We start from the raw sequence: 24,474 nt of genomic DNA, 5'->3' as shown, positions 1-24,474 counted from the left end.
CATGGTGCAAACACGGACAAGAGAGCTGAGCTCAAAAGGTGAGGGGGAGTGACTGCTCTTAACATCAAGGCAGCATGGCAAAACTGAAGTCAATGGGAATCGGGGGAAAACTGCACTGGATGGAGTCATACTTAGCACGAAAGAAGATGGTTGTGGTTGTTGCAAGTCAATCATCTCAATCCCACAGCATTGCTGCAGGAGTTCCTCAGGGTAGTATCCTTGGACCAACCATCTTCAGCTGCTTCAATGATCTTCCCTCCATCATAAGGTCAGAAGTAGGGATGTTTGCTCACGATTGCACAATGTTCAGCACCATTCATGACTCCTCAGATACGGAAGCGGTCCGTGTGCATAAGCAGCAAGATCTGGACAACGGAATCATAAATGCTGTTCTTTGGCTGTCGCTGGGTTAAAATCCTGGAACTCCCTCCCTAACAGCATAGTGGGTGTACCTACACCATATGGACTGCAGCGGTTCTCATGGGCAATTAGGGATGGGCAATAAACAATGCATGACTAGCCAGCGACACCTACATTCCCTGGAAGAATATTAAAATAATGCTGGTTCAGAAAAGTGTGCATCTAAAACATGATCAGAAATAATGAGTCACCTTAAAAAAATGTAGGGGCCTCTTCTAATCATTGTTAAAACCAAAATTGGAGCATTGCTTTCAGAAAAACAGAAGGTTACAACCCTGTATCAACCCAAACCTGGCATTGCTAGTGAAACATTGCCACAGTTCAAAATGCAACTGAGCAAAATAGTTGGATGAAAGTTTTAGCTGACAATGATTTTTATTTAAATACAATAACTGTACGCTTACAGCAGTGGTTTGGGAATGCCTTGCAGATTTTAACAGCTGGTGACCTGTTCCATTAGGAATCAACTTCGTCTATTTTACAATTGCTGTAAGATTGGTCTCTGTTCAAAAATAAAATGCCAAAATGTCTTTATAGATCAATTACGTGAACCTACTGGGACTAGGTTATTCCACATTTTGAAGGGCTATATAATTAGTTGAGAAAACACAGGTTATTTCATACATGATAACCACAAGATAACAATTCCAAACAATTTTTGCACATCCATTGAAAATTCATACCCCAAAACATATGACAATATTGTGTGTAGTGCTAGAGTAAGGTTCCATTTCCTTTCTCACTCAATTGAGAAGCATACTTTTTTGCTTCTTATAGATGTGCAAAAAGACGAAAAACAATTGCAGCCTCAAAAATTTGACAAAAAGGTCTGAGGCATCCAAAGCTTCAATATTCAGTTAGGGACTGAAGCAGGATCTTAAACTTTGAGAATGCATCCTCATTACAAAAGGAATAGAAAGGGCAAAGAGGAAAGACATCTGTCACACCCTCTTCATACAGGTGGTTTAATCAAGAAATAAGTTTTCTAACCCAGATAGGAATTTCTCAGTTTGAGCATAATTATGGCTTCAGTTACCATCCTAAATGACATGTGGGAAAAAAGTCATGAGAGTTCATACTAATTGAGGAGATATTAGAAGTTAGATGGTCATAGCTTTCAATCAAAAAACTGACTCATGTAATATGTATAGTTTTAATATGGATTGCCTTAACAAACCAACATTTCTATGTAATTTCTGAGGGGGATGATAGGATAGTGGTAATGTCCATAGGCCTGGATTTCTGGGCTCTGGGAGCACAAGTTCAAATCCTATCCCAACAACATTGGGGAATTTAAATTCAATTAGTCAATATAGAATAAAAAGCTAACCTCGGTAATGACAAATTACCAGATTGTCATAAAACCCATCTGGTTCAGTAATCCAAGATCCTTACATGGTCTGGCCTCCATGTGATGCGACTCCAGACCTACAGCAATGTGGTTGACTATAACTGCCCTCTGAAATGGCCTGGGAAGCCATTCAGTTGTATCTATATTGCTACAAAGTCAACGGAATATCAGGAGGAAAACTCTCCACTGTTTGGAATCATACCTAGAATAAAAGACAATGGTTGTGGTTGTCAGAGGGAAATCATCTCAACCCCAGGACATCAGGGTAGTGTCCTCAGACCAATCATTTTAGGTTACCTCAATGACCTTTCCTCCAAGATAATGTCAGAAGTGGGGATGTTTGCTGACGATTGAAGCGTTCAGTACCATTTGTGACTCCTCAGATACCAAAACAGTCCACGCCCACGTTCAGCAGGACCAGGACAACATTAGACTGATAAGTAGTAAGTAATATTCACAATACCCACTCCAAGAGAACTTAGCTATCTCTGGTCGACATTCAACAGTATTATCATCCCTAAATCCCCCACCCCCCCCCCCCCAAACCCAACCACCCAACCGATATCCCAGGAGTCAACAACAGGTCAGGGGCAATGAATTTTGTAGCAAGTAACTCATCTCCCGACTCCCCAATCCTATCTACCATCAACAAGGCATAAGTTAGCAGTGTCTACCATCTATAAAATGCACTGCTTTGAGACTCTTAGACTTTGAGAACTAGCTAAAATGTATTCTTCCAAAAATGTCACATTAATTGAAATTATTAATATTCATGATGGACAAATATTTGCAATGAAGGTTATTTAGATTAATAATAAAGTGCAACCAAACAAGTCCTGGTCCAACAGATTGTCAGTCACCCAACAAAAAAAAAGCAAAATCTTTATTTATTTAAAATAGATTAATATTTAAGTATCTCTTTTTCTTGACGTAACTTATTCCTGAGTGCCAGGATCAAAACCATAAAAATCTCATCATGGTCTATTTAATTTTAAAATTAGACCAACAGTTCTGTATAAAATGTCTAGGAACCATAATTTGCAATTGCAGAGTTAAATAAAAAAATATTTACACATTGAATTGTCACTAAGATATTAAATGGGATTCTATCGTTTGAATACATTGTTGGATAATTTTCCCTGAGTAACTACACCAATCTGGAGGTCATTCATCAATAAAGTCTTCAGATTCATTTATAGCTTCATAATGAAGTATTTCTGAACTTGAAACTAAGCTGAACCATAAGAGCCGTATTTGTAGGACAGTCTATGCTTTTCAAGTACAGGAAAGGTGAATCTCAAAGTCATTTTCACATTTCCCCCAGTCGAAGGATGTGCATGAATCTCAGCATCTGTAATCTAGGAGAGGCTATGTAGAGATCCAATTATGAAAGTCCAATGACATCATTGCAGAAGTGTACTGGTCCACAAATCAGGCTTGAAGTAGATTCCAAAAACAGTTTGTGAAATCTGGCATTTCACCTTCACAACCATACACTTATTTTTAAGCAAATGCTTTCTTTGAAAAGAGACAGGAATTAATTGAAAAATAGAAAGGAGGCATAAGCAAACAAGTTGGGCTTTGAAATTCACACCACAAAGTTAAAATAAATTACTTCAATAGCCCCAACTAACATCGTCTTTTCGGAGAGTAGTTTGTAGAGTCTGCATGTCTCTTAATAAACAAAGGCTTCTTTTGCTTTTAGTTCCTGGTCGCACTTTATCAGAGGAAGTATCCTTCCCTTTGGTTGTTGCAGTTCTGACTTGCACTTCATTTGCACTCTTAAGAGTCTTTTTCTGACTTGTTCCTCCACTGACAGAGTGCTTTCTCCTCATCGTACCTTGGAATTTTTTAAGCTTAAAAAAAAGTTAGCATGTTACAAGACCTGTAGCCAACTGTAGAACAAAAAGGGGCATTGTTCATTTCTGATCTTGTACAGTGAGAATATCTGGAACCATATTTATTAACTTATTCCGAATAATAGGTTTACTATCACATGAATGGATAATACCTACTGGTATGGGAAAAAGTCCTAGTAAATACAAAACATTTAATGTGACAAGGCATTGTTAAATCCATAGAACACAACATTAGATAAACCAGCCAAGATTTACAATGTTATCAACTAATTCAGTAGTGGTCTACACATTTAAATGAGATAATAATGCCATTAAATTTCTCATAATATGGTATAAGCAGATAAAATAGTATAAGCAGAGAACATACAAGGGACAACCTCCAGTGGAAGCCAATCTAATTATAAATTATAAAACAGTTCAAGTTACTGTGGAATTAACTGCTCAACACCATATGTTCCCATTTATTGATCCAATACAAAAAGGGTTCAAGAATGTAATATGCCATATGGTGCCATGCTTTTATTAATGGACATGTCTTTTGTTCTACAGTGAACAGAATTAAGGAAATTCAATACTGGAAAATACATGGGAGTGTAGCAATTAATTTATTTTGGATGTTGAAGAGAAAAAAAAGAGATAAAACCTGGAAATTCGGAACACCAATGAATAATTTTGCATTTTGAAGATGCTAGTGTGCTTTAGTTAACTTTCCCATGTTAGCCAAGTATCATATATATCAGTCGTTCTCAAAGTGTGGTCTGCAGTTTACTGGTGGTCCATGTGCTAGTCCAATATGCAAGTCACTGATGTGCAACATCATGGTCAAGGCCATACAAGAGAACAGACCCGAACTCTCTTCCCCACCATTTGCATGAAGTCACATAACCAGACCAGCTCCCAAATGCACAGCATGAGATGTCATAAGTGTGAGCAACAACAAAGTGGCTTTATAAGCACGATTTAGGTTACTGTTACAACACAGCTGCATAATTGGATTTTCAACATTGTGGTGCTGAAACAACGAGGACGAACAGTTGAAGGTGAAGCCCAACATGCAAATGAATTTTCAGCTTGGGACCAGACATTTCATTGGTGTCAAAGGCAACACCATTTTTCCATTAATTTTGATGAGTATTTTTGCAGTGGTAAGCAATGCAGTTGGGATAGGAGAAGTCTGCAGGGCTTTTTGCCCTTTATCCACTGAGTGATCATGGGAATTGACATCACTTGAGTATTGCTAAAAAGAGAGCCATGTTGAAGCTTTGTGTCGCACTCATCAGGACAAACACAAGAATGCCAGATTTCAAACAATCATAATAATTATACTACAGGAGGTACTGCCAATCAATCAGCACCCATTTCTCCAGTAAAATAAATTGCTGTGATCATTTGAAATATTGGCATTCTTGCGTTTGTCCTGTCTCTTCTCAGCAATATAGTTCTGTACTACCAAGCAACTACATAGAATTTTTTTACCTTACCGATGCTTGATGTTTGTGGACTTTAGCAATTTGATCTCCTTTTGCTTCCATTCTTTTCACCAGTGATTCTAACTCTCGCTCCAAGTCCTCTCTCATCACATTTGTATTTGCTTCCTGAATTTGTTTGACCAACTCTTGATGTTCACTGGATTAGAAAATATATAACAGCATGACACAACAAATATATAACACACGACTACGCGAGAGGACCACCTTGGGACAGGTAGTCAGCAGCACCTAAAGGATCTAGTCTATCTAGAGCATCCAGCATCTAATCTATACTCAAGTAGGAATAAGGGTAAAATAAAAGCAAGGGTCCATATCCTAATTAGTTTAGATATGTCTTGGGAACTCAATCCTGTGATTTGCACATCCTGTGCTATGTGGGAAATCCTATATGCTCCTGGCGGCCTGGATGACCATGTATGCAGGAGGTGCCTCCGAGTGGAGCAACTTTAGCTCTGGGTTTTGGAGCTTGAGCGGCAGCTGGGGGCACTACGGTACATTCACGAGAGATTTGTGCATAGCACACTTCAGGGCATAGTCAGCCCGCAGTTTAAGCAGAGAGGGAATGGGTGATCACCAGAAAGAAGGAGGGGATCAAGCAGACAGTGAGGGAATCCCTTGTGTGCATCTTGCTTGCAAACTGTTTTTTGGCTTTGGAAAACGGTGAAAATGGTTCCTCTGTGGAGGCCAGCCAAGGCCATGGCACTGTGGGTGGTCCAGCTGCTCAGTGGGTGAGGGGGGGAAAAGAGAGAGGAAGAAATGTGGCAGGGCAACAGTGCTAGGGGATTCGTAAGTGAGGGGAATAGACAGGCGCTTTTGTGGCCGTGGACGTGGCTCCAGGATGGTATGTCGCCTCTCAGGTGCCAGGGTCAAGGTCCATGTTGGGATCAATGATGTAGGTCTGCAGGCAGTTTTTAGGGAGTTAGGTAGGAAACTGAAAAGTAGGACTTCAAAGGTAGTAATCTCCAGATTACTCCTGGAGCCATACAGTAGTAAGTATAGGAACAGAAGGATAGAGCAGATGAATACGTGGCTGGAGAGATGGTGCAGGAAGGAGGGCTTTAGATTCCTGGGGCATCGGGACCGTTTCTGGGGGAGGAGGGACCTGTACAAGTTGGACGGATTACATCTGGACAGAAATGGGACCAACATCCTCGCAGGGAGATTTGCTAATGCTGTTGGGATGGACTTAAACTAACTTGGCAGAGTGTTGGAATCCTGAAAAGTAGTTCAGAGGGGAGAGAAGTTGAGATGGAATTAGAAGTTAAAATGCTAGGAAGTGAGCCTGGAAGGCAGAGGAAACATAGGCTCAATAAGAAAGGAGTGAGTTTAGCAAGGCTAAATGGAATATATTTTAATGCAAGGAGCCTGAGGAATAAGATAGACAAGCTGAGGGCACATATTGGCACGTGGGAGTATGATACCATAGCTATGACAGAGATTTGGCTAAAAGGGCAGGATTGGCAGATCAACATTCCTGGTTATAGGGTATTCAGACAAGATATAGAGGGGGGATAGAGTGGGTGGGGGGTGGGGGTCACAATATCGATCAAGGAATCAATTATAGCAGTGAGGAGGGACGAAACCTTGGAAAGATCATCAAATGAGGCTATATGGGTAGAAGTAAAAAATGGAAATTGGGGTTGTACTATAGGCCCCCAAACAAACAGTCAGGGATAGAGGAACAAATATGTAATCAAATTTGAGAGAAATGCAAAAATAAGGCGGCAGTAATAGTAGGGGATTTTAACTATCCAAACATGAACGGATGGTTTTAGCGTGCAAGTTAGGGAAGGAGCGAAATTCTTAAGCTGCATCCAGGAGAACTTTTTTAGCCAGTACGTAGAAAGCCCAAAAAGGGAGGGGGCAATTCTGGACCTAATATTCGAAAATGAGCCCAGGCAGATGGAAAGTGTATCAATAGGGGAGCATTTGGGAGATAGTGATCATAACTCAGTTACATTTAAGATAGTTTTAGAAAACGAGAAGGTCGGGCCAGGAATAAAATTTCTAAACTGGGTAAAGGCTAATTTTACTAAGATGAGATACAATTTGACCCATGTGGACTGAGAGCAGCTACTTACAGATAAAACTGTGTCAGAGCAGTGGAAGGCATTCAAGGAGGAAATAGCGAATGCACAAGGCAAATATGTTCCCGTAAAGACCGGGGTGGGGGGGGAGACACCCAACCCAGTCTAGAGAACCCTGGATGTCAAGGGACATGAAGGTTAGGATTAATGAAAAAAAGAAAAGCTTACGGCAGATACCGAGGGGTCAATATGGTAGAGTCCCTAGTGGATTATAAAAAAAATGCAAAAAGGGGACTAGAAACGCTAAGAAAGTGCATGGGAAAGCATTGGTGGGTAGAATAAAGGAAACCTCAAAGGAGTTTTTAAATATAAAAAGAGCAAAAGAATAACTAGGGAAAGACTAGGGCCAATGAGAGATAGGAGATAATCCTTGTGTGGACCCGGAAGATGTGGCTACAGTCCTCTGTGAATACTTTGCGTCAGTCATCACAACGGAAAAGAATGACACAGGTATAAAGGTCAGGATGGGGGACTGTGAAATATTAGAGGAAATTAACAGGAGGTGGTACTAGCCGGTTTAGCAGCCTTAAAAGCCTCAATCCGCAGGCCCGGGTGAGATGTTCCCTGGCTGCTGAGGGAGTTAAGGGAAGAGATATCAGGGGCCCTGGCAGTAATTTTCAAATCCTCTCTGACCACAAGTGAGGTGCCAGAGGACTGAACGACTGCTAATGTTGTCCCATTATTCAAAAAGGGAGGAAGGGATAGATCAGGAAATTACAGGCCAGTCAGTCTAATCTCAGTGGTGGGGAAGTTAGTAGAAGGAATTGAGGGACAGAATATATCTGCACTTGGAGAGACACAGATTACTCAGGGATAGTCAGCATGGATTTGTTAAGGGAAGGTCATGTTTGACAAATTTGATTGACTTTTTTGAGGGGATAACCAGGAGTATTGATGACAGTAATGCATTTGATGTGGTCTACATGGACTTTTGCAAGGATTTTGAATCAGAGGGTGATGGTAGAGGGATGGTTTCTGTGACTGGAAGTCTGTTTCCAGTAGGGTTCTGCAGGGCTCGGTGCTGGGGCCCTTGCTGTTTGTGAAGTACATAAATGATTCGGACTTAAACGTAGGAGGTATAATCAAGAAGTTTGCAGATTACACCAATATTAGTAGGGTGGTAACTAATGAGGAGGATAGCTGTAATCTGCAGGAGGATATCAAGGGACTAGTCAGAACAGCAGCAAAAAGAAGTTAACCCGGAAAAGTGCACTTGGGGAGGGCTAACAAGGCAAAGGATTACATTATGAATGGTGGAACCCTAGAAAGTACTGAAGATCAGACAGACCCTTGGTGTGCATTTCCACAGATCCCTGAAGGTAGCAGGTAGATAAACTGGTTAAGAAGGCATATGGGATACTTGTATTCTATGCTACAGCTAATAAAGGCAAGAGCAGGAAGGTTATGCTGGAACTGTATAAAATGCTGATTAGGCCACAACTAGAGTACTGCGTGCAGTTCTGGTCACATTATAGGAAGGATGTGATTGCACTGAAGAGGAGATTTACCAGGGTGCTGCCTGGGCTGGAGGGTTTAACCTATGAGGAAAGACTGTATAGGCTGTGGTTGTTTTCCTTGGAGCAGCAAAGGTTGAGGGGACCTGAGAGGTGTTTCAGATTATGAGGGGCTTACTTAGAGTGGACAGGAAGGCACTTTTTCCATTAGTAGAGAGGCCAATAACCAAGGGCATAGATTTAAGGTAAGAGGTAGAAGGCTAAGAGAGGAGTTGAGGAGAATTTTTTTCATCCAGAAGGTGGTGGGAGTCTGGAACTCACCGCCTGAAAGGGTGGGTGAGTCAGAAATTCTCGTTAACAGTTAAGAAGTATTTAGATTTTCATCACTTGTGTTGCCATAGCCTCCAGGGCTATAGGCCAAATGCTGGAAAATGGGATTAGTGTAGTCAGATCTTTGTTGACCAGCATGGACATGGGCCGAATGACCTCCTTCTGTGTATGCATTGTCTGCAAGGAAAGTAGCAATTTAATTTTTAATATAGAAGGATTGGTACTGGGCTCAATTCAGTGGAAATGACAGGGGATGAGCAAGTGGAAGAACAGAGGACACTCCTCTCTCAGAGCCTCTCTGCATCCCTTGTAAGTTCCTTCCCTTTACTACACTGATTGTCTACATGCCTGGGCAAAAAGACAGAATAGAGGCATGGGAGACACGAGGAGAGGGGAATGGAAAAAAAAAAAATGGATAAAACCATCAGCAATAGAGTCATCTCAACGTGTACTTGCAGCTTGTTCCTTACTACGTCACTGACCAGTGAGTGATTGGTCTTCAACCACTTGATCCCACACCACCTCTCAGTCAGCTGTTGGTCAGCCCTCAGGTGATGCCAAACACACCCCACATACAGATAAAATCCTGAAAATGAGAGCCTGAATCCTCACCAAACACAAGTTTTAAGTATGGAAAAACACTTGAAGTGCTATATTTGCTAATTAATTGAATTATTTGGGAGTTAAATTCAATTAATTTTACAGTTTCACACTGGGATTCAAATTGCTGGCTGGTACAGACTGGAGGTCGGTCAGGGTACTCACTTTCTCCTTCATCTGTTTACCCCAATTCCGTCATACTCCTGTCTACACCTTAATCTTCCAAGGTCTTGGGATCACCTTTGCAAGGATCCTGAATCAGTGTCCCTTCCACAACATTTGCTGCCCTGAACCCTCTTCCAAGTATTACCATCAGATAGATTCCCCAACCCTGTAACCTTTTAGGTGCTGAGAGCTCCTGCTGTTCCATTATTATGAAATTTCAACTCCCTCTTTCAGCATTACAAAAGCATGTCATCTGGTCATGCATTTCACTATTGTTTGTGGAGCTTGCTCTGTTTCTCTACATCATGACACTGGTCACAATTAAAAAGTAATTCAATGTCTCTAAAATGTATTGTGGGACATTGAGGTTGTAAATTGCTTTTGTAAAGTCTATAGCAACAACATTAATAAGTATATCCCTAACTTTCCAAGTTCCTCTAGAATAGTTGTACTTTACTCTTTCATGTGCTGATTCCCTCATTTCCATAATACATATTTTCCACATTTCACATGCAGCTGGATAATAATTAAACAATGTATTTGCAAACTGTCAAGTTAATAAAATCCCAGTAGGCAATTAATAAGCAGATGATATTCAGAGGAACAATATACTTACAAGCTCATTTGTGCAAACTCATCTTGTAATGTCAACAATAGATCAGAAAGCACCTCATGGGAAGTGGAGGAAATGGTAGATTCAGAAGAACTTTCAGGAATTATATTGGAGACTCTTGAGGTTTTGTTCCTGACCATTGGCTGGTCACTGACAACTCTGTCATTGCACAAGATCTTGTTGTGTTGCTTCAACAGGTGCAAGACATGCTGAACATTAGCACGGACTGAATGGCTTGGACTAGCAGACTGAAAAACAAAGGCTATTAGGAAATCACACGTGGCAGTAGAATGTTTGAGTAAAAATAGATGGCAAAATTATTTTAAACTAAATGTTTTTGATACAAGCTTCTTTACACGGCAACACTGGCAAGTAACTGTTGCATGTACAAGCATCCTCAAAATATTTCTATCTTTCAATAAAAAAAAAGTTAACCTTTCTTCCTTCACATCTATTACCTTTAATGAATTATTTCATAAATCTTTTTGGAATGAATAACTGGCAAGGATTATCCCCAGACCTCCCTCTCTCTCGGACTCAGGCAGTTGATATTGTGCAGAATCTTAAACAAGAAAGTGTGAAGTGATCAAACCATAAGCTCAGTGTTTTAGTTTGTGCAAAGCAAAGTTCAATTTGACCAAATGCCAACATTGTGACAAATAAAATTTCTGCTCCTTTGCTACAGCTTTTTAAAAAAAATTTTTTTGTAGGATGAGTGCACCATTGGCTAGGCCCGCATTTATTGCTCATCCCTAATTGCCTTTGTGAAGATGTTGGTGAGCCACCTTCTTGAACTGATGTAAGTCCACATGGTGTAGGCACAACCACAGTGCTGTTTAGGGAGGGAATTCCAGGCTTTTGGCCCAGCGGCATTGAAGAAATGGCATTAGTCAGGGTGGTTTGGGGCTTAGGGCACTTGCAGATGGTGTTCTCATGTATCTGCTGCTTTTGTTCTTTACTTGGTAGAGGTCATAGGTTTAGAAGGTACTAGGCAAGGAGTCTTGGTGAGTTGCTGCAGTGCATCTTATAGATGATACACACTTGTGCCATTGTTTTGTTGGTGGCAGAGGAAGTAAATGTTTAAGGTGGTGAATTCTTAAAAGTCTCTGTGTGGGTGATGCCGACAAGGCCTCATTTATTGCCTACATTTAGTGAGCCTGCTAGGCCCTCTCAGAGGGCACAGTGTGGGGCTTGAGTTGGGCAGGCCAGAAAAGGTAGAGGTAGCAAGGTTCCTTCCCCATGGACAGTCATGAATCAGTTTGTTATTCATCTTAATCTGACTTTCATGGTTTATAGCATTCAATTTTAACACTTGTCATGTTTTGGACTCAACCTCTGGTCCAGTACCACCGTTACCATATTACCGTTTCCACACAATGAATGCATTCTGCATTCCACATCCTTCAGAAAGGATTTATTATCCTTTGAGTGATTGCTGGCAAAAATTACTCTTGACAATTTTTAGTAAGAAAGATGATGAGTGGCAAACTAAGGTTCATTAAAAATCGAAAAACTTTAATCAAGAAGTTTTCTTGAAGGCTGTAAAAATTTACCATACCCACTTGGCTGGAAATCAATCCAGGGAGTCTCAACTAAGTAACCAACAGTAAAGTCACATTGGAAATCATGTGTAGAGGATTTGGACAAGCAAAGACAATAGAAATGTGCCAGTATAGCAGGAAATAATGCAACAGCATAGCATTGGGCACAGAAGCAAATGTTACTCACTTTTCCTGCAACAAATGGAATATCACCCAGGTTGAAGCGATAATGAGGTTGTGCATGTGAATGGTTTGTACAAGATTTCTGAAAACAAAAGTTTAGGAAAACATATTAGAGATATTCAGAAATCCATATTGCTCAGCAGCTTTCTCCTGGGACTACCAAAGCACTTCAATTAGCAAAATGCTCACAAATTTAATGTCAAAAACTGACTGATGTCATCCATGGGCCAAATTGGTAGCAGGTTCAGATCCCTTTCCAAGGACTTGAGCACAAAATCCAGGTTGACACTTTAGTGCATTACTAAGGGAGCATTATTGGAGGTGCTGCCATTCAGGTGAGATGTTAAACAGAGGTCCGGTCTGCCCGCTCAAGAGGGTGCAAAAGATCCTTGGTGCTATTTAAGAATTGGGGAGTTTGCCTGTGTGCCCTGGCCAATATTTATCCTTCAACCAATATCATGAAAACAGATCATATTGCTGCATCTACAACAGAGAGGGTTGATAAGGGCAGTGCAGTTGATGTATATATGGGTTTCAAACGATATATAGGCTTTCAAAAGATTTAAGTACTGCAAAATTAAAGCCCATGTGAATAACTGGGTAGTAGCTGTGTGGATACAAAAGTGCCCAAGAGACAGAAAGCACAATAGTGCAGAGCAATTGTTTTTCCAAACAGATGGGAAATGGGCAGCAGTGTTTCACAGGGCTTGATTTTGGGATGACTGCTGAGTTCGGTAACATCAGTGACCTAGACTCAGGTATGAAGGACATCATTTTAACGTTCGCAGATAATAAAACTCAATGGTAATCAGTGAGGAGGCTAGAACAGTCTTCAGAAGGGCACAGACAATCTGATGAACTGGACAATGGCATTTCAAGTGCTCATCTAAATACTTCTTAAATGTTGAGGGTTCCTGCCTCTACCACTCTCTCAGGCAATGTGTTCGAGCTGTATGCTGGAAATTGGGATTAGAATAGATAGGTGCTTGATGGCTGGCATGGACGCAATGGGCCAAAGGGCCTGTTTCTGTGCTGTATAACTCTTAAGACTCTTCAGTACATGGCAGATAAAATTTAATGCAGAGAAGTGTGAAATTATGAGAGTGAGGAGGGGCAATATACACAAAATTGCACAATTTGACAAGGTGGTGCATACACACAAATATTGTGAAGATAGTAGTACAAGTTGAGAAGTCTTTTAAAAAGGTATCATTGATAATAAAAATAGAAAGTGCTGAAAAAACGCAAGCAGATCTGGCAACATCTGTGGAGAGAGAAACATTTGTGGAGACAGAGAGAGAGAGAGAGAGAGAGAGAAAGAGAGTTAACATTTCAAGTCCATTATGACTCTTCTTTAGAACTGAGAACTGAAGAACACTGGCACCACATTGAAAATGTTTCAAGAGATTGCAAACAGTCTAATGTCCAGTGACTGACTCGAAATGATTAGTGCCTCACTAATTTCCTCCCTAGCCTTTATCAGCTCAGCATTTTGGGATAGATACCATTAATCCCAGGGGATTTTGGTTTGAGTCCATTTAGCCTCCCCAAAACTTCCTACCTCTTATGGTAAAGTAATTGATTATACTTTGGGTATGGTATCTTTGTTTGGAGGGCGCATTTATTGCAAATATTTACTATTTCAAGCCAGGTTGCTTTTTCAATGGTCTTCATCCCCTTAACTGCTCACTTGCTATTGTAATACTGTTTTTTTTTTGCTGTGATGCTTCACCTCAGCTGCAATGTTTCTTTCCAGGACTTTCTTTGCTACACCGATTGCATCTTTTTAAAAAAGCTTTTCACAATTTATTTCACTTAAACTTCTCCATTCAAATCAGTCTGCATCTTATATAGTTTCCACCTGACTGTCCTGTTACTGCTGTGGTAGTGAAAAAGATTTTAAAAACTCATGGTTAGCCTCAGCTACTATGCTTTTTGAGGTATTTCTTTGCCTCTAACTGCCCTTTTAACAGGATGTTTCAGCATTAGACCCTGCCAGCTTTTAAATTTATTTGCTAACCCATTTAGGGTGACATTTGCTTAGAGCTTTATTTTGGGAATCTTGCCCTTCATATCAGCATTCTACTTATGAAGATTCTGCAATTTATTTGTTCCCTCATTTCATCAAACATAAACCTTTAAAAATTAGGCATTTCCAGATCATTTTAGTTGTCGTTTTGCAGTCAGTGCTTCGAGTTACTTCTTAACCTCTTCTTGGATAATTAAAAAGATACCAAATCAAGAAAAGCATTTCCTCATGACTTTCCCAACACACTGTCAAGAATCAGTCATATTTACCAACTATAAATTAAAATAGTATTTCAGAACACTATGCTGTGAGAACTTTAAAAATCCTTGTAAAAGATGACATCACTAATTACCTATACCAACTATTAAATCTACCTTGACTGGCTGCTTCCTCTTGCTCTTCACTCTCTTCATCTTTGGAGATGGTGGTGACACTGCTTGTAACAAAATTCTATTTCTTTCCAGGCCAGTCTGCAACTATATAAAAAAAATCTTCACATATAAAAACATGACAAAGGACAAAGGATTCCAACTTAAGAATATCTGCATACCTCAAACAATACTAAATATATTCTTCAGAATATTTAACCATTTAAAAATTAAATTGGTATCATGTAGATGGTAGGCCAACCACTTCAGAAGCTCGCCTATGTGGCATTCTCTAAATATTTGAATCTTATATTATTCTCTAAATTTGTTGTTCCTCTACTCATCTCCTCATGACTTTAGATTTGTTTTTTTGTTTCTTCCATGCAACCTGCATACGTGATTCTATACTAATCTGCCAAGATATTCCTCATGGAATTATACAGTACTGTTGCCATTAGGACTCAGTAACATTTAATGCTGGAATTGTGAAATGTTGAATGTTTTATGTAGTTCAAGTGAATATACTAAGTGCCACAATTATAAATATGGCTCCTTTAAATCTAGGTTGCACCTGAAAGAATATTGAGCTGTACAGCATTAAGGTAAAGTGCTGATGCTTACAGATCAGCCATTGTTGTTGGTAATGTTTGCAGCAATTTGAAACTATTATTATCCCACAGTGCATTGGATAAAGTACAATTTTTAAAAATCAAGAACCAGCTAGATCCAATTTTAAACACCCAACTACGTTAAGAGCAGTGTTACAATGCTTGTCCAAACCTGTGCAGCTTTATCCTGTACCAGTTTTCGTTGGTGTTCTTCCTCTCGTAACTTCTGTTCCAATTCACAAATTTTCTTCTGTGTAAAACAAAGCAAATTGACTGTCAGATTATTAAGCATAGGAATGCATTGTGATCTACAGAACTACATACACATTTATTACCACCTTGTCTCAGCAATAAGAAAATCAATTACAGTGATTCAGAGTATCATTCATTGGTCAGGATTTTGCATTATCAGCACTCACTATTAGAGCAAATTGGATAGCAATTGCAGGGGTACACACAAGCAGTTAAAAGCAGAAACCTGGAAGCTGTCGTCTGAGTTACCTTACTCCTCCATAGGCTCTGCTGTAACAGTATTCGTCAAGAGATTCTGCATTGAAATTCACACAAGGGCATGAAGTTGCTACACTTACCTGTTCACTAACACCAAGTACAACAAGAAAAATGGGGGCTGCTGCATTCAGGTGAGTGAATTTTTAAAATGGTTTTGAGTTACAATTACTGTCAAGCAACCTGTCTGACACAAAACTAATTCTACAGAAGAGGAGTCTTATTTCTTCAGAAGATAATGTTGGAGATTTAAAAATTGGAACTTTTTCCCCACTTTGTCACTTACTGTCTCTTTTGATCCCATTTTTATTTCTTTCTATTTCACTTTCTATGCAAGATTATAGATCAATTTAAATATTCTTCTACTTCCTGGTTTAGACTCCAAGAGCCTTGCTATTGATGTTTTGCTCCCACACATCACAAATTGCCTGAGGGCACTGCACTGGATCAGATGTTTGATGACAGCACGTTGCCAGTCAAAAGCCTACAAAAGGTCTGTAGACATCTGTCAGCATGCCAAATGCCAAGAACTGTTCTTCTATCACTGACCACAAAATCCCAGCCATTCTCATGCTGGTGATCCCATTTTGGTTTTGAAACACTGATTTCTAAGATAGGAATCATCATGTACATTGCCGACTGATACCTGGGATTGGTGGGAGAGGGGCTTGGGGCAGGCACAGTTATCTTATTAAGTAAGGGTAGACAGGTTGGGCCAGTATACATTGGAATTTAGAAGATTGAGAGGAGATCTCAAGTCCCTCAAGGGGCTTGACAGGGTGGATGCTAAAAGGATGTTTCTCTTTGTGAGGGACTAGAACTCAGGGACAGTTTAAAAATAAAGGGTCTCCCATTTAAGGTGGCACGCAGAAGAAATTTTACGAGGGTCATGAAGCATGGGGACTCTTTCCCAGAGAATGGAGTCAGGGTAAATTAATAATTTTAAGCCAGCGGCAGATAGATTCTTGACTGACAAGGGAGTCAAAGGTTAACGGGGATAGGCAGAACAGCCATGATCTTATTGAATGGCAGAGCAGGCTTGAGGCCTAGTTCATATGCTCGTATTGTCTATAATATTAGCTATTTTAATAAGAAATGTTTAGAGACAGCCCACAAACCTCTGCTGTAGTCTGCGTTGCTGTAAGTCTAAGATATTCCCGCTCGATTAGGTCAAGTTTTTCAAGTTTTGATTGTAGATCTGATTGATCCACCAAGTTTTTCTTTTCCAAAGGTGCCTGGATTAGCAAAAACCCAATGGAAATTGTCAAATTCATGTCACAGGATTTACAGGACAAGTGCAATTTTGTACGTTACCCCCTTAAAATCTAATAGGAATGTAGGAACAGGAGGTGGCCATTCAGCCCATCAAACCTGTTCCACCATTCAATTAGAACATGGCTGATCTACCTTCCTTGATTCTGTAACCCTCAATACCCACGCCAATAAATCCTTCTGCCTTGCCATGTCCAGAATTGAATGCAGGATTCCAGATGGGATTTAACTAAACTTCCACTCGTTGTATCCCAGCTTCCTCGAGATAAAGCCAATATTTCATTAGCCTATTTAATGGTTTTATATTTGTCCAATAGCTTTGACTTCTGGTACTTGAACCCCAATCAACCCCTTCTCATCCAGTTCCTAACTTCTCACCAGTTTTCTTATACTTATATTGAATCTAATTAGTTCATCCTCAATTTTTAGTTTTCCTTATATCTCTGGTACTTTATCCTCATCCTCTGCTGTGAAGACCAATACAAGTTACATTTAGTAAGTCCACCATTTTTCGGCTTCCAACTACTTCACCTGTATCTGTCATTAGGTTGCTCACATTACTCTTCATCAAGCTCAGAATTGTACTTGATATCCCTTGCAAGCCTTCTCATTCCATTTTGCAGTTCTCAATTTCTTTGTACCCCTTGCTATTTATTTTTCCCCATTCACAGAATCTCTACTATCCTTCACTATCATATAAATCCTCTTCAGTTTTGTGCCATCTCACTCCTCTTGTTGACCAAGGGTGTCTAAATACACACTAAGAGCCCTTCCCCTTTAGGACTATGTACAGGTCTTATAATCTACAAAATACTTTATTGAACACCTCCTACTGTTCACTCAGTTTTACCCATTAGTGATTCAGCACAGTCTATTATGGTCAAACCTATCTGACTCCTCCAAAGTCAGTCTTGCACAATTTAAATACCTTGATTCATGACTCACTCTTCTTCTCAAAAATAAATTTTACATTATGGTCACAGTTTGCTAGATGTTCCCATAATATCACTAGTCATCACTAAATCTAATATTATGGGTTTTCTTGTGTGATGCAATGTTCCAGAAAATTGACTGGAATATATACAAGAAATTTGCAGCGTTTGGGACTCTGCTTGCTCCAGTTGACGCAAAAATTAAAGCTTCCCATTCTATCTACACTTTTTGTAACAAGCTTCTCTAATCTCCAGGTTAATGTATCTCATTACTTTACTACTGCTGTCTGAAGGTCTACAAGTAACTCCCAAAGCCCTTTTCCATTCATCAATTCCAACCATAGTTTTTCTGTTGTCCATACTAATATTCTGTCTTTCTAATGCTATAACAGTGTCTCATGTCAATATTGTGGATCTACCTCATTTTCCAAATTCCTGTCCTGTTTAAAGATATTAGAATTATTTATAAGCCAAAAGAGCCAGTACAACTTTTGAGAATAGTTGGGAAGAAAAAGTACTCATAAATAATGAGTCTTCAAATTTTGTACTAGTTTTGAGACAGTTTTCATTCGGGCAGTGATTAATTTGTGGTACACCATGAAATTTACAAACAAAAAAGTTACAATAATCTGAATTTTATTCCATTATGTGGGATTTGGCAGAAATTCAATATACAATTTGTAGTGAAATACTTTCAATGTTTTTACAAACTAATTCCACTCCCTGCTTTACAGGTTTTAAAAAGCAGTGTAATCTATTTCAATATCTGGGAATTTTGAAAACTGTCAGTCACCTTTCACTTCTTTCAACACGAAATTTAACAAGAAAGCAAAATCAACAACTGCTAACATTCAAATTTGAAGTTTGATACTGTAGCCATTTACCATGTTTACAAGTAACTGAAGTGCTCAGTAGTGAACATTCAAAATCAGGGGTGATGATTTTTATACTGGAATGAAGAATTAACAACCAGTTCCCATAACTCACATACTCCATGATCAGATACAACTTTAAAATTTCGGGTTTACTTTCCTTGCATTTTAGATCTGCTTGATAACCTTGCCCTTACCTGTCTCTGCAATGCCATCTCTCTCCCCATTTCAGCATTCTGCACCATTTTTCTCATGTATTCCAGCTGTTTTTCCAGAATTTTACAGCGAGACTCTGCTGCTGACAATTGTGTTGCCAATGCTGGAGATTAAACAAAACAAAAATTGTAAGTTATAATATTTTTCTCAGATACAAAAATAGCTTCTTTAATTGGTAGGTCATCATTACAAACCCATTTTCAAATAGCACAATTTCCCACAGCTCTAAAACATAATTAATTTCATAATACTTAAATAAAAAGGTAGGCAAATGCCAGTGAGTAGACAGATACCTGCCCATCAGGATTACATTAAGTCAATGTGCTATTTTCAGCGCTCCCACTACCAACCAACCCAACTGAAAAAACACAAACTTTCAAATGATCGATTACCAGACAAAGGATTCACTGCTATCATCTTCACATTATTTGAGAGATTTCCAAATCCATTTGAAGCGGCTTTGTATTATGTACCACTTCCCTTGTCATTCTACTTAGAGGGAGGTAACTGGCATGAGATTATACAAGAAAAAAAATTTAATTATCCGGTTAGGATTTTTCCAAAGCTTGGGATATGTCTATTCAGACCAGCAATGGCAGGATAGGGTCGAGTACTGGTGAAGTATTTGCCACTGTTAGCAACCAATAGTTTGGAGGAACTCAGCAGGTCTGGCAGCATCGGCGGAGAAGAAAAGAGTTGACGTTTCGAGTCCTCATGACCCTTCGACATTCTGTTTTTGTTTTGGATTTCCAGCATCCGCAGTTTTTTTGTTTTTTTTTTGTTTTTATAATAGTTTGGAGGCAACAGTCAAAACACTCTTGAGGATTACTGATGTCTCTGATACAATTAACATTGTTTTATTTACTGCACAAGATCTCTATTGATAACATAGGGAAGTTCAGCATCATCAGCACGGCGCAACAATTCAACAATGTCGGCAGAAACTAAAAGGCATGAAAAATCTCAAAATAAGGATGTCTAAATTAAAACTAAAATTCCATTTTTTTAATAAAAAGTTCCAAACTACTTCAACAAACCTTGACTATGCTGTGCCATTTCAATCTCTGTATTACCCTCTCTTTGTCGGCCCTTATCCAACACATTTTTGCTCTCTGCTGCACCCTTGGAGATACGTTTCAAGTTTTCCTGTGCCTGTGCTCGCTCTAGCTCCAACCTGCGAATCTTCTCTTGAAGATTTCTTAATGCTGAAAGTACTGCTAAATTAAATCAGAAACAAAAGTACCGGAAGTCAATCGTGACAGTAATATTCAACTGCACATCAGTAATTGAAATTTCTAAGCAAATAAAGTGCTATGTATATATATTAAACCATAAAAATTGTTGTAAGACATTGTAAAACAGGAAAGATTGAATTGACTAGAGCTCTCCTCTAGAAAAGGGTGACTTGATTGGGGTCTTAGATTTTGAAAGGGTTTCTTAGGGTAGGTGCAGAGATATTTCCACTTGTAGGGAAGACCAAAAGGGCCATAAAAATAAATGACCCTAAGAAATCCAGCAGAGAGTGCAGGTGTTTCCTACTTGCCAGAATGTTAGGATGTGCAGATCGATAATACAAGAAGTCGCCAAGGTGAATAACAAAGATGCATTTAAGGGAAAGCTAGACAATCACCAGGGATAAAGGTATGCTGATAGGATTAAATGAAGATGACGAGGGCCAGTTAGGCTGAATGGCCTGTTTCTGTGCTGAACATTCTATGTAATTTGATGCTCTTTTATAAATAAATAGTGCCATGGGCTTTTTACATCTATGTGAAACAGCCAGACTTCTAGCTCACCGTCACATTTGTAACTATGACATTACCTGGAGCCTAAACAGTGTATTCACATTCTGAAATGGTGCTTGAATCCACAACCAGTCGAACCAACCAATGAAGGTGCAATTTAATTTTTCATTGGCCAGGTTGTTTAGATGATCATAGATTTTCTAATAACATTGCCAAATATAGTAAAATACAAGTTTACAATATAAAACAAGAATATTTGAATAATTTATTCACCTACACCAAACTGATGCTGATCAAGATGATAAAATGAAAATTGATTGTCGGCAGGCAAGCAGACAGTTAAGATTGTTACATATTAGGATATAATTAAAACATTGGATAAATGGGTTGCAGCTGGCCTCAACTGAAACCAAATACCACAAATTATTATTTTTTTTAAAACAATCTCTTGATTACACACCTCTACTGTTGCTCTCTGGATACGCGACAACAGGTTTATCTGGGGACCGGCGTAAATCAGCATTGATGAAGGGCTTGTCCGTTGGGTACGCAGTAAACGATGGCACAGATAAGTTGTCAGATATTGGTAATGATTGAAAACCTCCATCTGAGCAGGGCTGTAGCTGTAGAATAAAAAGGCCAATGTAACATTTATTTCCCAGAAATGACTTAATATTAACTGGTGGTGTAGAATAGGACTTAAATGCATGGCATTTAGTACCAGGGTGTTTCATTTTGGGTAATACACCTTTTTGAGTAATCCTATATCCCTGTACAGTACATATAGTTAATCAGAAATATGCAACTTGATAATCTACAAATAGTATTTACAGAATCAGTGAAGCAGTTTCCTAGTTCTTCAACTGTCAAAGGCACTTAACATTCTACCTTGTTGCATGTGGACAAGTAATTTTTAAAAACCCATACACTCAATTTATAGCAACGCACTGACTAAGATTTTGAGTTCTATGTAAAACGGCTGCACATTACTTTCCGTAGTGTTTGGTTTTGTCCAGCAGGCTTCAACTACTATATCCTCTGGATTATGGAAGTTATGTAATGTAAAGCTAATGCAACCAATTAAAAAGCAACAGGCAAAATATAGGTTACATCGCCACATCCATTATGACGACACAACCCTCAGCACTTCCAATGTGTCTTCCTTTTTCCTCAGCTGAGGATTCTCCCTACAGTAGTCAACAGGGCCCTCAAACATGTCTGTTCTACTTCACGTACTTCTGCTCTCACCCACAACTCCTCTCCCAGAACAATGACAGGATCCCCCCTTCTCATTTTCCAGCCCACCAACTTACACATTCAAAGAATTATCACCTCCAGCATAATGCCACCACCAAACATCTTGCCCTCCCTTTTGAGCCTTTTGAAATGTCCAGATGAAATGAAAAGATCATGAAGGAGAATTGAAGCCACTGCAAATTGACATAATTCTACGTTCAGCACACACACCACCCCACTCTCCTGTAAGCACAGAAGATGCCTTTTTACCTCGCCCCCTCTCAGTGCCCAAGACCCCAGACACTCCTTCCAGTTGAAATAGCAATTTACTTGCCTATCTTTCAATTCAGTATACTGCTTTAGCTTCTCACGATGCAGTCAGATCTACATTGGGGAGACTAAATGCAGATTGTGTAGGTGACTATTTTGTGGAAAGCCCACGTTCAGTCCACAAGCGTGAGCCCAAACTTCCAATCACCAGTCATTTTTAATTCTTTGCCTTGCTCCCATTGACCTTCACCTCCTACAATATTCTAATAAAGCTCAACACAAACTTGAAGCTCAGCACCTGATCTTTCGATTAGGCACTTTACACCTTTTCAGACTCAACATTTGAATTCATTCAGCAATTTCAGATTGTAACCTTTGCCTCTTTGTTTGTTTTTGGACAACAGCTGCTAATGATTCTGCCATTTACATCTCCTCTAGGCATCTTTTGTTCCTTCACAGTACTTGTCTCATGGTGGGGATTGGGAAGGGGCAGTTAGTTCAGGTGGCCAGATGGCCAGCATGTGGTTCAGAATAAAACCAGAGTAGGTTTGATTCTTGTTCCAGCTGAGGAAGACTTGAGACCTGGCTCCTTGCCCCTATAGTGGAAGACAACAGCAAACCGCCAGTGACAAAAGAAAATAAGAAAAAGCACTTGGGATGAAGCATCAGCAAAGAACGAGCCTAGGACTTGCCTTTGGGTAGAGAATACAATAACAAATGAATAAACTTGTCTCATTACCACTCCCCTTTGGCTCATTATCACTTGTAATTTAATCTCTCCTTTCTTCCACCCTGTCAGACCTTCCCTTTTGTTCTTTTCCCCACCTTCCCTTCTTTCACTATTCTGTACTGGCTTAAAACATTAAATCTCCTAGGTCATTGAGTTGAAACAGTAAATTTGTTTTTCTCCTCGGATGCTGAGATGGTGCCACACCTGCTCAGTATTTCCAACATTTTCTTTTTTAAAATTTAAGATTTCTAGCATCTGCAGTATTTTGTTCTTGATTACAACCTATAGCTGCTCCACAGGTATTACCACACTCCGTAAGTACATCTATTTTTCGATATGTTCCCCATTGAATAGAGCATACAAATAGCGTCCACATCCAAATATCAATTCATAGTCAGATGAACATCCTGTGACCTTTTACATCCACCTAAACAGACAAATTTAAAACATCGTCTGAAAGCAATAGAATTGTAGCAATTCCCTCGTTACTATACTGGAATACAAACCTAAATTATGGGCTCAAGTAACAAAATGGGCCCTAAATGCAATCTACTATCAAGAACACTACCACTAAATCAAGTTTGCATAGTTACAGTGCAGCATTTCCAAAGCCTTTGCACCACGTAATGCTTCATTTTACAAAGTTGTTTGATCTTGAATTATTAGCAATAATATATACCATAGCCAACATTACAATTGCAAACCAAAACAAACACGTTCCATCTACACTCAATCAAGGTAGATTTCACACTTACATTCTGGCAAACAAGTGCATCATAAAAAGAAAGGTTTTTGGTTATTGAAATATCTCAAGTCACTAAGAGTTGCAACAGGTAAGAAATACAGACTTAGGAACGTTTCAGAAACCGTAAAACAGACTGAGTGGCTCTTTAAAATTAAAGTTATATCATTATAATTGGAGTCTCACACGGTTTGCTTCCTAAATATGCAACAAGGGCCATTCATCATTATCATATGAACACAATCTACCAGAAACTGAAGGCGCACACTCAGTGCCTCATCTCAGTCCTTTCCTGTGCTCTCGAGTCAAGCACATCCCAAATATTGATATAATGAATGATCCTCACCCTTCCGTTCTTGGAAACGGCTGCCATATCCAGGCGCCTAAATACGATTTTATTTAGAGAGCCGAGGCGGCCAGGGCCGGGATGACGAGCACAAGGATGGGAATGGAAGAGCCATCAAACCGAGGCCGCACCCAGCGCAAGCCTATTTCAGGCAGCTCGAGCGGGCCGGACACAGCAACGGGCGGGGCCGCCAGCCTGCTCCTGTCATTGGCGGAGCTGGCTGATTGACAGCTGTCACTTCAAAGGAACTGTTAATCGTCCAATTGGAACAGGTGAACGCTAATTGTGTTCTTCAATTTTCTCTTGATCTCCTCACTTCAGAAAGATACTGGTTGGTTAAAGTGCCCTGTAAGCTCAGTTGAATCACAATGGTGACAGCTGAACCACATTCCGTTACAGCTAGTGCATTCCCTTTGCCTGGAAATGCAAACATCACGTGGTTTCGGACCCGCTTTTCAAATCCGGGTTTGGCCGCGCGCCACCGCCTCTAACCGTCACTTTCCATTGG

The 24,474-nt window shown here is 39.7% G+C and overlaps 1 protein-coding gene across 4 annotated transcripts; it reads right to left on the bottom strand.

Moving 5' to 3' along the window:
• Positions 1 to 2,639: 2,639 nt before the first annotated feature.
• On the bottom strand, positions 2,640 to 24,371 carry LOC121284483 (centrosomal protein of 57 kDa-like). Of its 4 annotated transcripts, none has more exons than XM_041200002.1 (11): positions 23,967 to 24,371; positions 21,103 to 21,265; positions 19,935 to 20,114; positions 18,879 to 19,000; positions 16,724 to 16,840; positions 15,271 to 15,348; positions 14,497 to 14,598; positions 12,098 to 12,175; positions 10,373 to 10,617; positions 5,112 to 5,256; positions 2,640 to 3,627 (listed from the first exon to the last, which is right to left on the bottom strand). In XM_041200002.1, the coding sequence occupies exons 1-11, from the start codon at positions 23,991 to 23,993 to the stop codon at positions 3,388 to 3,390; spliced, it is 1,497 nt and encodes a 498-aa protein (XP_041055936.1). In that variant the 5' UTR covers positions 23,994 to 24,371; the 3' UTR covers positions 2,640 to 3,387. The 4 variants fall into 4 exon arrangements, with proteins under 4 accessions (XP_041055936.1, XP_041055937.1, XP_041055938.1 ...); XM_041200003.1 differs by having other exon boundaries at positions 19,935 to 20,111; XM_041200005.1 differs by having other exon boundaries at positions 3,453 to 3,627; positions 5,107 to 5,256.
• Between the last annotated feature and the right edge of the window lie 103 nt (positions 24,372 to 24,474).

This window comes from Carcharodon carcharias, chromosome 11, assembly GCF_017639515.1.
Source record: "Carcharodon carcharias isolate sCarCar2 chromosome 11, sCarCar2.pri, whole genome shotgun sequence".
NCBI lineage: Eukaryota > Metazoa > Chordata > Chondrichthyes > Lamniformes > Lamnidae > Carcharodon > Carcharodon carcharias.
Note: the sequence above shows the minus strand (reverse complement) of the source record. Positions and strands in the feature narration are given on the sequence as shown.